The sequence below is a fragment of the Propithecus coquereli genome, unplaced genomic scaffold (genome assembly GCF_000956105.1).
Source record: "Propithecus coquereli isolate 6110/MARCELLA unplaced genomic scaffold, Pcoq_1.0 Scaffold317, whole genome shotgun sequence".
NCBI classification, from domain to species: Eukaryota; Metazoa; Chordata; class Mammalia; order Primates; family Indriidae; genus Propithecus; species Propithecus coquereli.
In genome coordinates this window covers 712,640-729,354 of record NW_012148808.1, presented here as the reverse complement: position 1 = coordinate 729,354, position 16,715 = coordinate 712,640, and the positions used below count along the sequence as shown (strand labels likewise).

The 16,715-nt window shown below is 35.2% G+C and overlaps 1 protein-coding gene across 1 annotated transcript in view; it reads right to left on the bottom strand.

Annotated features, from left to right (window-relative positions):
- Nucleotides 1–16,715, bottom strand: part of PHF3 (PHD finger protein 3) — an 80,141-nt gene that overhangs the window by 43,464 nt on the left and 19,962 nt on the right. The window contains exon 2 of the mRNA XM_012650276.1: nucleotides 2,446–2,607. Coding sequence (XP_012505730.1) covers nucleotides 2,446–2,607 — 162 coding nt within the window. The remainder of the gene's footprint in view (nucleotides 1–2,445; nucleotides 2,608–16,715) is intronic.

Here is a 16,715-nt window from a genome sequence, read left to right as displayed (position 1 = left end):
TCATCCTTGAAATAAAATAGATAAAAAAACTTTTAGCATTCATTACCCATTAATAAATAAATGAAGAACTTTTAACACCAAAGTGGTTGCTAAAAATGACAAAGGAATAGCATATTCAACTGCAAAGGATAAACTGTCTTTCAATACTAAGTAACTTACTAAGGAAAGGTTAAACACACTTTTTCTGGAAACAGCAGAAAATTTTGGAAGCCAAACAAAAGATGATTAAGAAGTAATTGAGTGCCTGACAAAGACCAGGCAATTAAAAAAACAAAAAAGTGAATGATGTAGGAAACCCAAAACTGACAAACACTAAGCTGGCAGTATTGGCAAAAACTAACAACACTAACACCACAAAAGCCTTAGGAATTGGTGGCCCCAGATGATTCTAAAGAGATGAAGGTAGGTAGTTAAAACCAGCATAGGTTGAAAGCACTTTAAATGCAGAAATTAGATCCCTAGATCCCTCTTCTCCCCTACTCCACCTGTTGGCCTTTCCCTGGTCCTAACTCAAAAACTGACACCTTACTCTCTGGAGAGAGCGAAACTGGGTTTCTAGCCTAAGGAACATCAGGCACAGTTGAGAATGGCAGTAAAGTACACTGTAAGTGTATCTGTATATACCAAAAGCTGAGAAGCCCCAGTCAGCTTCCCTCAGGGCTCCCCTAATGTATTAGCAATCCAATGAGCCCATGGGGAATAACCTAAATTCTGATATTAGGGATTCTGCCAAAAACAGCACAGTCAGATCACCATACAGTGATGCTCATAGTTGGCAAAATCCAGCCCATGCACTTAGAAGTTCCATAGAGTTTTAGTTCCCTACCATTAAACTTGAGCAATAATCAAGGATCAGATATTTTAGCAAAGCCTCTAGGAAAGACGGAAGCCACAAAACTTTTTAAATTTTTTTTTAAATGCAACAGAGAGAAAATAGAAACTACAAAATGACATAAAAACTTTAAAAAAAAAAACACCATTAGTTATTTTTATAAACAAAAAAGCAATCAGTCATAAAAATAGAATGCTACAAAAAAAGACCATTCCCAAAACAAACAAAAAGGGAACATTTAGAAATTAGAAGTACAAAACTTAATGGAAAAGTTGGAAGGTAAATATGAGAAAATTTCATCAAGTAAAAGAAAAGGACAAAGACAGAGAGGGTAGCAGAGATAAAGAAAATGTAAGGGCCAGTCTCTGCTACCTGACAAATAATAATTCCAGAAATCAAGAGCTAAGAAAATAAAGAGAGAAATTAACAAAGAAATAATTCAAGAAATTTTCCCAGAATTGAACAATAGTTTTCAGACTAAAAGGGTCTACTTACTGAGTACTTAGCTCAATACAAATAAAATACACCCACACCAAGATGCATTTATCATAAAACATCAAAACACTAGAGCTCAAAAAAAAGATTCCACAAACTTCAAGAAAGTAGGTAACACACCTCCCTCCCAAAAAATACAAATAAACTTCTCAACAACACTAAGAAGAAAGTGGAGCAACACCTTCAATATTTCTGAAGGAAAATGATTTCCAATCTTGAATCTTATGTCCTACCAGACCATGGGTCCATACAAGGTTTAAAAAGAGTATCTCGGTGCTCCTTTTTCTCACAAACTACTGGAAGAAGTACATCACTAAAATGGAGGAGTTAAACAACAAAAAAAAAAGAAATAGGAACTACAAAAAAATACAAAGCACAGACTCCTCAGAAGAATGATAAAGAGAGATTCCTGAATGACACTTTTGCATCAGGCTTATAGAGCTAACACCAGCCCACACAGGGGCAAATCAAAAGGTTTGAAGAGATAACAGAATATCTGATATGCACACATATATTAAGGAAGATATCTAAATCTGGCAGAGCAGCTGGGGTGTTAATTGCTGGTAAGTAGACAGTAAACCAAGCAAATGAGAAACAAAAATGATTAAACCAGAAAGACAAAAGGATGCACAAAAAAAAAAAAGTTTATTAAGTGGATCATTTCTAATAGCATATATAGGCATAGTAACATAAATAACTAATCTAACAAAATTATATATTGGAAGGATGAGAAAACTGCTCTTTTGTGAGATGGGGACAAGAAGAGGAAAGAAAATCTTCATTATTCAGAGTGGGAAGTCAACAGGTTAATACCTAAATCAGAATATTCAAAAAATAGCAATAAATGCATGTTACTTAGAGATATGGAAGTTAAATACCAAAATAAAAAAATAAAAGCTGCCGAAAGAGTTAATAGTGATTTCCTCTGGGCAAAGGGAAATGGGTAGTAGGTACTGGAAATTTACACAGTAAATTGATAAAATCTCAAAACTGATTATTATCAAAATGCTTAGATTAGGAAACATCAAGAAAATATAATCTCTGCTAGCAAGTTTACAACCTAACATATCTTTCCCAATATCTCTGATTTACTAGCTAGACCTCTTTGGAAGGATTACCTTGTGCCATTAAACGAGGTGATTTTCTTGGTGATCTCACTGAATTTTCTTCTACTTTGTCCCTCAAATTCCTGTTAGGTAAAACCAGTTCTTCTTCATCAATGGTATCATTGCCACTTTCTTTAACAACTCCTTCATCCATAATATCGTCAAGACCAACAACTAGAAAAAAACAAAAACAACAAAAAATTAATTTTTAAAAATATTAGGATTGTTAACTATTTAAAGGCAATACAGAAAATAATATGAGACAGTTTTAATGTAATACTACAAAGTCTTGAAAATCTAGGTCTATTCTTAACATGTGAGATTGCCACTATTAAGCTTCCAAATAAATTCAGTTTTATAAATGCCTACCTTGTGAGGTAATTAATCAAAGAGAGTATTAGCTATAATCTTTCCTAATTTGACCTCAACTATCACTTTCATTTATTTACTGTCCCTTTGTGAATGTTATAGGCTACTATACCTGGAGTACTCAATTATACCAATTTTGGTTAAAGTAGTACAAACGCATGCCGTATCTTCAAAAGTGTGATTCTAGGTTCATGCTAGAACCAAATTTCTAGTTCTGAAATCCTACTACTTAGAGACTATGCTACATGTATGAGAGTAAGCAAGGTAGATGTACTTTTGAGTAGTACTCATCCCCACAAAAAAAAAAAAAAGAAAAACAGAGAAAAATGAAAAAACATAATATAACTTCCCCTTTCCCCAAATGCTGGGGAAAATACTATGTGTCTAATATAGCTATATAATTACATTACCTTCTCCTACTCAAAAGAGAGACAGAGCCATTTGTTTAATTTGGAAGAGGTGGGGAAATGAAAAAGGACTCAGGAACACTGAAGGAAATATTAACACTGTATTCATATTGTCATTAGGTTTATTTCTATACAGAACAAATGTCACTTAACTAGCCAATATGTATGAGTAATTCGAAATGTGCAGTTGTATGAAATCTTGTAAAAAGAATGTGATTTTTTAGAACAGAAGGTCTGGATTCAAATCCCAGCTAGAACATTCAAATAAAACTTGATCAAGTCACTTAACCTCTCTATCAGTTTCTTTATCTCTAAAATGAGAATAACAATACCTGTCCTACCTACCTCACAGGGCTGTTGTGAGGATCAAGTGAGATGATGTATGAGAACTCACTCTGTAAACTTTAGAGCACTATACAAATGTTAGTTATTATCTTCATCTTAGGGGTTAGAAGGACCCTCAAGAAGTTATCTAGTCCTCATCTTTGTATCCAAGTAGAACTTCATTTAAAAGAGCTCAACAAGATAGTGGTCTATCCTAAAATTTAAAGAGAACAAAATTCTTCATAAACATACTTTTAAATTATACAATCTTTCTGAAGAGCAACTTGACAACAAATATTGAATCATAAAACTGCTCATATACTTTGACCAAGATAAATTATAAAGAATAGAAGAATGGATTGTGAAGAAAACACCAGCCAGAAAACATAGTGTGATCCTTGTCAGAAATAAACAAAATGCAGGTGTATGTACATTTAGACAAACAGAAAAAAAAAGACAGGCAGGAAACAGATGAAAATTATAACAGTAATCGTAATAGTAATTCTTATCTATAAAAGATAAGAATATACCTTTCTTCTATTTTCCAAATTTTCTGCTATAGGCATGTATTACTCTCAAAAACAGACCTTTTAACCACTATGCTATGCACTCAATGTTTAGAGAAGAATATGCTTTAAGAAAATTAATCAAGATTAATTTAAGATATAATTAGGGTTGAGACAGGTTGAAAGTCCAATTAGGCTATTCCACCATGACAGAATACTTATGTTACCACACATTCACATAAAACCTCAAAAAAATTTTGACATTAGATTAGCAGGTCTACTATGTTCATTTACAAAAGCAAATTTTAAGACTTTCATCAATTCTACATAAAAGCATATATATATGCATTACAAAGATGCATAGATAAATAGGAAAAAATACAACAAACTGCTATCAGTGATTATTTCTAAAGGTAAGTGGATAAGGATTTTATTGTTGCTGTTGTTTTTTAATCTTCGTAATACTTTCTCTGAGTTTTCCAAATTTTCTACAATCAGCATATATTTTATATTATTCTCAGGAGAGAAAGTAACAATCCCAAAGAGGAAAACAGTACAGGAGAAAAGCATAATTAATAGTGTTTGTTGGCAGGGAATGAAAAGGTATGTTATGAATTTTAGAGCTGTACTGCAAAGCAGAATCATTTAGCAAGCCAAATCCAAAGGTCAATTATCAGCTTTTAAATTATTCCATTTCCTAGGCATCTGACATAACTGATTCTTCCCTTCTTGAATCCCCTTCTCCTCACTTAGTTTCCTCCTATTTCACTAACCACTTCTCAACATCCTTTGATAAAGCCTCTTCTTGTAGGTGTCTACACTTCACAGGGCCCAATGGTTCTGTTCTCCCATCCCTCTTCCTTATCTACATTCACACTCATTCATCCCTAGGTGATCTTATCCATTCCCATCTATACCCCAATGACTCCCAGAGGTATTTTCTCCACCTCAAGGTCATATCTGACCTCCACAAGAGTGTAATTTCACATGTTCATTAAGTTGTCTAACAAACTCCAAATCATCTCTCATCAAGACTATAATAGTCTCATGGCAGGGCGCGGTGGCTCACGCCTGTAATTCTAGCACTCTGGGAGGCCGAGGAGGGTGGATCATTTGAGCTCAGGAGTTCGAGACCAGCCTGAGCAAGAGCGAGACTCCATCTCTACCAAAAAAATAGAAAGAAGTTAGCTGGACAACTAAAAATATATAGAAAAAATTAGCCGGGCATGGTGGCGCATGCCTGTAGTCCCAGCTACTCAGGAGGCTGAGGCACTCTGCCATGGAAGCTCTTCTCCCAGATACCCATATAGCTTACTCTCACACTTCATTCAGGTTTTACTCAAATATCACTTTTTTCAGAGAAACCTTCCCAAACTACCAAATGCGAAACACACACTCTCATTACTGCCTATGATCCTTAGCATATTTTATCCTTTAATGTTTCTCTATATGACATTAGCTATGTTTATTGACAGTCTTCTCCAATAGAGTGGACGCTTCACAAGTCAGAGACTGTCTCTTATTCTTGGCTGCATTCCCAGAACCCAGAACAACAACCTGGTATATATTAAGTACTCCAGTACTCTATATGACAGGATCGGTTGAGCCCAGGAGTTTGAGGTTGCTGTGAGCTAGGCTGATGCCACGGCACTCTAGCCAGGGCAACAGAGTGAGACTCTGTCTTAAAAAAAAAAAAAAAAAAAAACTATAGTCTCCTAGTGACACAGGTTTCTCTATTGCCACCGCCTCTCCCCAAAAACACAGTTTATTCTCCACACAGTCATCACTGTGATCCTTCTAAAATATTAAGTCGGATAACATTACATTCTTCTGTTCAAGACCCTCCAAAGCCCACCCAACACATTTAGATTTAGATTTAGATTTTGAGTCAAAAATCCTTGCCAGGGCCCACAGGGTCCCAACAAGATCTTCCCTTGCCAACTACTCTGACTTCATCTCCAATCATGCTGATTTATTCTGCTCCAATCACACTGGCTTTTTCCTCAACACAGGGAAGCATAAGCCCATCTCACACTCTGCCATGGAAGCTCTTCTCCCAGATACCCATATAGCTTACTCTCACACTTCATTCAGGTTTTACTCAAATATCACTTTTTTCAGAGAAACCTTCCCAAACTACCATATGCAAAACACACACTCTCATTACTGCCTATGATCCTTAGCATATTTTATCCTTTAATGTTTCTCTATATGACATTAGCTATGTTTATTGACAGTCTTCTCCAATAGAGCGTACGCTTCACAAGTCAGAGACTCTGTCTCTTATTCTTGGCTGCATTCCCAGAACCCAGAACAACAACCTGGTATATATTAAGTACTCCAGAAATACTTACTGAATAAAAGAATAAGGGGAAAAGATGGGTCAGGAAAATTTAAACCTTGATAAATGAGAGAAAACATATCTATTAACCCAAAGAAAGAAGCTCGAAAGAACAAATTTAGAAGATAGTGACTTCACTTTTTAGATATATTGATGACATGAAAAAAGGAGGCAAAAGAAGCATCAAGATAATACAATATCACAAAAGAAGGGTAAGGAGAATTTCAAGGTAGTAGGGATCAGGAAGGTTATAACTGCTTCAGAGAAAACAAATGAAGGAGAAAAAGCCACTAGTTTGATACACAGAAGCAGAGGGTCAGGAGACAAAGCGTTAAGAAGTAAATAAGTGAAGAATGACAATAACTACCAGTCTCTTTTTTAAGAAGTTTAATGGTAAAAGAAAGGAAAGGGGGACAATCAGCTAAAGGAGGTTAAAGAGACAAAAGATGGTTTTTCTACAGAACTGAGAGATGGGGAAGGCAGAGGGGAAAGAAGTTGTGGTAAGGAGAATACCCTTTACAAAAAGGGAGATGAATGAAGGAACAGAAAGGAGGAGTGGAGCAAAAGAAGGAAGAGGAAAGTGGGAAGGGGACAAAGAAGAAAAGACGAAAATCAACAGAAATCTGACCGTGTTTTATGTGCTGGGAAATAACTTGGAAGGTAATGACACCTTGAGATTCCATCATCACTCAAAAACATCTTGGTCAACAACTTACAAATTAGAATAACTAAAACTGAATTTGGGAGATATTTCTCAAAAGTAAGACTTCCAAGAATGCATATGTTTTGGTACTCCCCCTCTTCCTGGCAACACATTTCCTTCAACTCAGAAAGTCCATTTCTACACTAAATCAAGCTCTACATTGTCTCCAAAGTTTCTAGGACTCTCATGCTGAATAAGGACCCCAACAACTGAAGCACCTCCAGTATTGCTTTTTCCTACTTCCCACATTCCACAACTAGGTGTCATTCTCATTTTGAAATCTTTTTTTCCTCAAGTCTGATACTTAATGTCAACTGTGTAACAGAAGAAATAACCGACCTAAAAGTAGTTGGGCTGAGTTTGACCTTTGTATTGCTACACAATTAACACATACCAAATATGAAGAGTTCTCTACTGTCTCTGACTTGTAATTCTCCCTTCTGTATGGTATTAAAGTGATTTACGCCAATCTCTATTGTTGAGAAATGCAATAAACTTAGCCCCAAATGATTCTGAAATCTATGATCATACTCAGAAATCTCCTTGAGCCTGAATTTAGATCACAGTAAAATTCTTCCCATGTCAACCCCAAATCACTCTAAATAAATTTGCTTAAGTGAAGTCCTTCTGACACTAATACTACTTTATTCCGGACTATTTAATTCCAATCCATCTTTTTGGGAAGAAGAAGACCAAAAAAAAAAAAAAAATTTGGACGTAAATTTATTGCATTTCTCAATAGGGAATGGTGGCTCATGCCTGTCATTCTAGCACTCTGGGAGGCTGAGGAGGGAGGATCACTTGAGCTCAGGAGTTCAAGACCAGCCTGAGCAAGAGCCAGACCACATCTCTACTAAAAATAGAAACAATTAGCCAGGCAATTAGCCAGGCGTGGTGGTGCATGCCTATAGTCCCAGCCCTAGCTACTCCGGAGGCTGAGGCAGTAGGATTGCTTGAGCCCAGGAGTTTGAGGTTGCTGTGAGCTAGGCTGATGCCACGGCACCCTCTAGACTGGGCAATACAGTGAGACTATCTCAAAAAAGAACAACAACAACAAGAAAAACCAATAGGGATTGGTTTAAATCACGTTAATACCATACCAGTCAAAAATAGTAGGAAATTCTTCACATTTGGTATGTTTTAATTATGCTGGCAGTACAAAGGTCAAACTCAGACCAACTACTGTCTAACTCAGTTATTTCCTCTATTATACAGTTGGCATGAAGTATGAGACTTGAGGAAAAAAAACAAAGAACATGGTATCTTTGCACTATCAAACCAATAAAGGTTAGGTATCTATTTTATAGAGCTTCTGTTTCTGAAGTACAATAAAAAAATATGGATACCTCCTATTAACAAAGCCCCCACATTGCAGAACACCACCCACCTTCTACTAGGCTTCCCTCTGGTAAGAATTTTTTCCTTCATGGATGATTCATTGACTCTAAAAAGATAAATTCAGCCCCAAATGGTTACTTGTATTGTAATATACAACTTGATGGAGTATATCACACCCCAGCTTCTCTTTGGAGTCAATGAATTCTTTATTATCTGTGTTACCTATTTCAAATATTTTCTCATTTACCTTATTTTAGTATTTGGTATCAATCTAAGATAATTTTTCTTTAGAATGCTATTTTCAATTACTCCGCTATTAAATTATCCATACTTTCTGCTATAATTTATATTTAACACATTCTAAAGTCTTATGTTTAAATGATCACAAATATTTCAACCTTTGCCAAACTAATTACATGGTTCAGGAGGAAATTCATAGGTATTTTCATGGAAAGGGGAAACAAGTCTATAAAACCCTGAGTTAAAGGAAGTTAAAACAGTGTGTTCACTGCAGAACTTCAGAGTTCTCAATGGACTAAAGGCCATTTATGAGGGAAAGAACAGTATGTGGCATAGCATAATTGTTTCCCAAGCTTTATTTTCTCACACACCACCCTCCCCCGCAAAATCATATATCAGAACGATAACACTAGTTATTTCAGGAAACATTTTTCCCTTCCTTCTTATTCACATTTCTAGTCCCTTTTATATTAAAATGTTTTGTTAAAAAAAAATTTCCAAAAAACATTGTGTGAATGCCTAGAAAAAGCTAGGAAGATACACACTCAACAAAGGTTTTTTATGCAGAGGGAAGGGGTATTGGTGCCACTTTTTATTTTTTAGTTTTTCTTTTTTATCAAAGTTATACATGCACAAAATTTTAAAAAGTTCTAACTCCACAGTTTGTTAAGAAAAACATTAATGCCCAGCACCCACTTCCCCTTCACTTCCCTCTCTGAATCTCAATTTTTTCACTGGGAAAATAAAGATATTATCACCCTTCACTGAAGAGTTGCTGTGAAAATAAACCAATGCAGTGATAGTTTCTAACACAGTGCCTGATAGGCAAGCTATATATAGTATCTTAAATAAATGACAGCCATATTAGTATATCCTGGCAGGTTTTATCAAACAGATTTCTATAGCCCTAAATGCCCTGACATTTTACCCATTCCCAACTGTCTAAATTAACTGTCTAAATCTATTGCCAAGATTATTCTATCAAGCTGATATAAAATAAGTAATCATTGCTAAGTCTGGAGCCGAGAGAGAGACACACGAAGCCTCATGTGTAGCAAAATGCTGTTCATTTTGAGCATCTGGGTGCAGATGGGTGGAGGCCAAAAAAAGTTTCCACGAGAGAGAAGGGGAGAGCCTTGGGTTTTACAGAGGGTTTCCCTGGGGGGAGTAAGTAAGTGGGCCAGAATAGCCACTTGTAACAAATTCTTTTTCAAACAACCAGCTCCTAGGACTCCTGCCCCAGTCACGTCCATCCTTCAGCTCCAGTGTCCTCCTTACCAGGAGAGAGAGGGAGGGGTATACTTCGTTCCTATGAGGAGGTGGAAAGGAACGCTGGCTGCAGCTGTCTGTAAGATTTACAATGTTTTATAAGTCTAAGTTTTGCATTAACCACATTCTGTCCTACATATACTTTTCGGGTTCCCACCTGGAACAAACCTAATAATTATTCCCTTAAAATACTATGAATTATTTATCTTTAAATTAATTCCTTTAAAAATATTCACTGAGTACCTACTATGTGTTACACACTGTCCTTCATTATTCTAGATACCAAGAATACAGAATTCTCAAGATAAATGACCTGGTTTCTTCCACAAATATCAAGAAAAAAAGTGGGGAAACTTATATAGACTTAACTTACATATCAATTAATTGAAAGTACTGACCTTACTTCAATTCTGATTCAAACTATAAAAATAACGTTGAAGGAATTGGATAAAACTGACTAAATATTTAAAAAATATTAACAACTAATTTCAAATGTTTTAGGCAGTATAATGTTATCATACTTAAGTTTTTTAAAAGATTCTTATATTTCAGAGATAACATGCTGAAATAGAGATGACACCATATGCTTTCTTGCCTGGGCTTCCAAATAATCCTGGAGGAGAGGGGTGTTAAGGATGAATGGAATAAAAATGAAACAAGATCAATTATTAATTGTTTATACTGAGTAACAAGTACATGGGGGTTCGTTATCCTATTCTCACTGTTTCTATATGTTTGATGTTTTCCATAAAATAAAATTCTAAAAATTATTACCATGAAGCTTCATTTTAATGAGAGTGAAGCAAAATATACAGCATGTTAGGTGATAAGTCATATGAATAAAAGGAAAGGGAGTGTGGAGGAGGGAAAAAGGATGGTTTACAATTTTTTGACTGTGGTAAGTTTATAATTTTAAATAGAATGGTCAGGGAAAGCTAGGGATAGCTGCACTGGCTTTCACTGCATAAGAGCTTCTGGCCACGGGAAAAGTGGAGCATGAAATTCAGGCTCCTGTCTGCTTTCCAAGCTGTGCACAGGAAAAAGTGGTGTCCTTATCTAATTTCCAAAAAGTTACTGTACAGGCTAGAAGGAAACTGGGGATGATACTGCTGAGGTAACTTTTCAGCAAAAGACTGACCAAGTTGGGGAACTAGCTTTCAAGTACCTAGACTATGAGGCAGGAGCATGCCTAAGATATTAGAAGAATAGTGTGGCCAGATTAGGAGAAGTAAGACGGAATACAGCAGATAAGATCACAGAGGACAAACTGAGTAGGGTCCTGTAGGCCATAAAGACTCTAGGTTTTTTTCTTTGCACAAAATGGAGAGTTACCAGGGCATTGTGAACAAAAAGTTGACACAATCTTAACTTTTTATAGAATCACTGTTGGTGCTCTTTTGAAAAGACTGTAAGGAATCCTGAAGGACAGAAACAAGGAAGCCAGTTACAGGCTACTGCAGTGATCCAGGTGTGAGAGAGTAATGGCTAAAGCCATGGATGCAGTGAAGAAAGTGAAAAGTAGAAGTAGCCAGATTCTGGATATATTCTGAAAAAAGATGCCAAGAGGATTTGCTGATGAACTGAATATGGTATATGAAAGCAAGGGGGAAGTAAAGGATGACTTCAGAAGTCTTTGCTGAGCAACTTGAAGGAATTGCCATTTAGAGATCAGAGTGACTGTAGGAATTAGTATTTCCAGAAGACAGGGGAGTAGGGGTATGGGAAGAGTGGGTAACAAGAGTTTAATTTTAAACATTAAGCTTAAGATGCCCAATAAACATCTGAAGTGAGTAAACACAAGAGTCTGGAGTTAAGGCAAGAAGTTGAAGCTAAAGGTATGTATACTCGGGAGTTGAATCACAGAGGTTTTTTTTAAGCTATGAAATCAAACGATATCACAAAAGTGAGTAGAAATAGCAAAGTTGTCTATACTCTGAACCCTGAGACATTCTGATGTTTAGAGATGAGGAAGGTGAAGAGGAGTATCAAAAGAAACTGAGAAGCAGCAGCAGCCAGGAAGCTAAGAGAATAATCAAGAGAGAACAGAGATCAAGTGAATAAATCATTTCAAAAAGCAAAGATCAGCTCAGTTAAACACCATGGAGAGGTAGAAGGAAAATGAAATGGCCTTTGGATCTAGTAATGTGACAGTGACTGGTGATCCAGAGGAGTGGTAACAGTGAAATCCACATTTAGAGGAGAGATATTCAGGACAAGAAGCACAAAAAATTCTTTCCCAGAGTTTCGCCATAAACAAAAGAACAGAAAAATACAAGCATACTAATGAATACATGTAAAGATGATGCGTGATGACACTGAAATTCAGTTGTAAGGGCTCTGACAGACTTTTATACTTCTCCAATTCTCCCAAGCATAGACAAAACAAAAAATAAAGAAGATATCCCATCATATAACTATAAACTGTATCTGTGCAAACAGAAAGGCAGAAACCTAACCGCAAAACATGATCTTCTAATTTCATCAAGAGTATCTAAATGTAGGACAACATAATAAAGGCTAAAAATGTATCAAAGTATTTTTTAACCTACCAAGCAGTATTTATTATGAAAATAAGAAAAATAGCAAAATGCACATTCCAAATTTTCATTTGGATTAGCTCTATCTGCCTCATGCTTCAAAAACAGGCAAAGAAGAGACACTTGGCCATCCACTGGCCAATTCCGAAAAAACTACAATGAGATAAGGCAGGCACTATTAATATGGGTGTGTAAGTCTGCGGGAGTGGGGACTACTTAGTTGCTTAAAGAATGCTTCTTAATTGTTTAAATATGGTTTTTATTTCTTAGATTTTTCTTTTTTAGTGAGACAGCACATGAGAAAAATCACTGTCTCACAGTTCATTTATTTACACAGCTCACAAATTATAGGTTTGGATGGGTGAAAAACCACAAACATGAATGTAAACATGTAAACGCAACCCCCGGGGACACTAGCATTATTTATTAACAGTGAATTATTTTAATCTGACAAAAGGATTGACTAATCACCACTTCACGTACACTTTTTATTCGCTATTTCTTTGCTTGGACTGTACTTCACTGCCCAGGATCTTCAAAAGTCTGGACACTACAAATATCTTATCACACAGCTACTCTTAATGTTAGAGAGAAGCCTGAACTGACCAGCCTAATAACTCAGGTAAACCATGACCTCCACCGCCAAAAAAACAACTACACTTCTCTATCACCTTACAATTTACTTGCAAGCTCCAGGAGGGCAGGGACTTTATTTGTCTCAAACACCAATGTATCCTCCAGCACTGGAAACAGTCCAGCACATGACAGGCATACAATAAATGTTAAATAAACAACAGTACAGTACCAACCACTTTTATGCCAAAGCAAATCATATACCTTACATACAACTGTGGAATCACATTGTAAATTGCTGATGCCTGGAATGCTATTTAGTGAGAATCATGTTACCATAAAACGGGAATAGCTTAAAAGAGAAAAAAGCAACTCAACCCTCTTATAATATGGGTCTTACCATTTTTCACTGAGTTTCACATTCCAACAAATCAGTTCCCCACTAGGTACTTTGTTCTATAACATTTCAGTAGCTTTTACTCAAATGTAAGAAAAAACAGAGACAAACAGAGCCAACGAAAGGGTTCTTAGAGAATTACATTTTTTTCAAAAAGGAAGACTTAAGCAATTAACAGCCCTAACTTGTAGCAGCCCAGGAAAAGACTATACACACCATTAAATAGAATATAACCTCCATGAGAGCAGGATTTTGTCATTTGTAGTGTTCTGATACATCCCTAGAATCTACAACAGCAGTTGGAATATACAGTGTTCCAACTTAAACACAGCTTGAAGGAATAAAATGCATGAATGGATACAAAAATATCATGGCTCCCAAGCTTCTGTCTCAAGAGATTAGGACTTCCATGTTCAACTAGACTCAAATCAAAATCTACCCTCAGTAATCAAAAGAAGTAAAAACACAACACCTCTACTCCATCACAGTACTGCCAACTGTTCTCTTGCAGAATTCAAGAGTTAGAATGATAATAGTTTAGAAAACAAAGATTAGAAGAAAGGATCCAAACATGGAACCACCCAACAACAAAAACAAAAAAAGCTGCTCACTCAAAAAGATAATTAGTAGCATTTTTCAGCGTGTACACTTAGAGTACAACTGAAAAAATCCCTATTATAAAAGGAACTCTGATCAAGTATATTAAGAGATTAAAGACATGAACCTTGATAGGAAAAAATTATCAACTACAATAAATTTGGAACAGATGAGAGAATTATTAGAATTTGTAAGACACAAGAAAAGAATTCTGATAAACATAAACATACTGATAAACAGACCTAAGTAAGCGTCCTAACTTAACGAGGAAAAAATGATTAGCATTACAGGTATTTAGCCTTGAAGCCACTGTATATATAGTAAAATGTACCTTGCTCCATTCCATAACACTGAGTAAATACTTCCTATTATCTTCAGTATCTCTGGTCTCTTATGAGCAGTATGGACAGTAATCCCTTATATCAAGTTCATTTCAGTTAAGTTTCCAATTCCAGGGCCTTCCTCAATAAAAATCAAGTAAACGGAAGCCCTCAGAGAAAAACTATTTTAATAAGGTTTATCATCCTTGTGTCTTACATATAAGCATCCCTTTATTTGTAAGAGTGCAGCCCCTTATGTTTATTTCACCTATTTCGGACAATCTCAGTTTCCTAGCCTCTCAATTAGATGAATGCGTGGAATATACGAGATGTTTAAGAAAGATACAATAGTAGGTCCTAAGACATTATTATAAAAAGAGGAGAAATAAACCTTTAAAAAAAATTTTTTTCCAGGTATATTTGTCTCAGGCCTAGCTAATGCAGGACCAAAAGCCCTACCTACTAAAACACTACCCTAAGGATATTGCTAATAAAGAATGATAAAATAATTTATTTCTTATGACAACTAAATCACCAGTTAAAAACTAAATTATGTTCACTATACTGTTTTCAAAAAGGAAGATCTTAATATGTTTTGAAAATGTCAGATTCTTGAAAATTTATGTGCAATAATTATTTTCCTAAATCATCACAAAACTGTTCATTAAAGCTAATAGGGCTTGTCCATTAATCAAGGTCATTTGAAAATTTTCCTATGGCCAGTGTGTATCAAATTTAATTTAAAACATTTTCATCAACGCTAAACTTAAATCTTAAGCTAAGGAAAAATTTTCTACCAAACCTTAACAATAGATCAGTTAATTTCCAAGCTAACCTCTTTTTACATATTTGATACATTTTTGTGAAGTTGCCTATCAGGAAATCTTATATATCAAAACTGACTGTAATTATGCATATAACAGAGGAAAATACGGTTCTGAGGCTAAAACTAAAATAAAAATTGCAGAAAGAAAAAAAATCAATAAGCACTTTTAGAAGCACTCTGCCTCTATAACAGTAACAAAACTATACAATGGAGCACACAAAGTACTACATCTCACTAATATGGGAGATGATTTGAGTATAAAAAGAAAAAGGACAATTTGAGCATTGAAAAGAAAAAGCAGTGTAACACAATGTATTTGTTAAAATCTATGAACCCATTAGGACAATCAAAAAGGAAAGTTGCCAAAAAAATCATTTGCCATCTCTAGCAATGAATGTGATCATTCACCACTCCTTACTTTGAAAATTGGTAATTAAATGTTAATTCTTTTCCTTTAATCTCCTTCTTTAGTAGAAACTGTAAGCAACTAGGTAATGAAAGAAAATTTTCCTTTACCAGAATAACGCCAACAAATAAATGTAAAAAAAAAAATTAGAAAATCATCACTTTGCTACAACTGATTCCAACAAGTATCATCAACGGATGCACAGAACCATTAGCAGAAAGGCTGATAAGGAACTAAATATTTTCATGTGGCCAAAGTTATATTCCTACACATTATTTGCCACCTCAAGTGTTTAAGAAATTTGGCTCTCATCACCTTAAACCCAGTAGACAAACTTAACATCAAGAGTCAGACAATCAAACATTGCAAGACTTCTGATATGATGCAAAGTTAACTACACAGCTTCGCCTATGAGTATTTTTGCCAAAATATGTTTAGAACCTTACTTTTAAACCTATCTTCCAATTTGCAGAAAATAAAAGAAATAGAAGCACAAGCCAAGTGACATCACAATTTTAAAAATCTAACACCTAAGGCATTCCTAAAAGACATTTCATCTTATCTCTTCGAAAAGTATTAATGGAAAAGGGTGTGGGGAGACTTCAGAAATATAACTAAATGCCAAACTAGGTCCTTGACTGCACCTTGATTTCAACAAACCAGATGAAAATGATAGCTTGGGAACAAATGGTAAATTTGAACTTGGACAGAACTATTAGATGATATTTGAAAACTGTTTATTTTTAGGTATGGTTATGGTATTGTTATAAATACGTATAACTACTTTTTTTGAAGATACATAGTGAAATTCAATTAAATGGGTAGATTAGATAGATGAACTGGTAAACTGATAAATAAATATAGCAAATATAGCAAAACATTAGCAGTTGGTGATGGGCAAATGTGAGTATACTGTACTTTATGTTTTTCAGTATGTTTTAAATTTTCAAAATATACACTTAAATTTAAAAATAAAGGAAAGCTTAAAATAAAAAAAATCCTTAAGCAGGTATCTAAATAGCATATATTTGATCTACACTTGGTTCCTAAACAGATTTAAAGTGGCTTTTAAAAGGATATAATCTCAGCCCTCTGAATCCATGGGTTCTGGATCTGTGGATTCAACCAA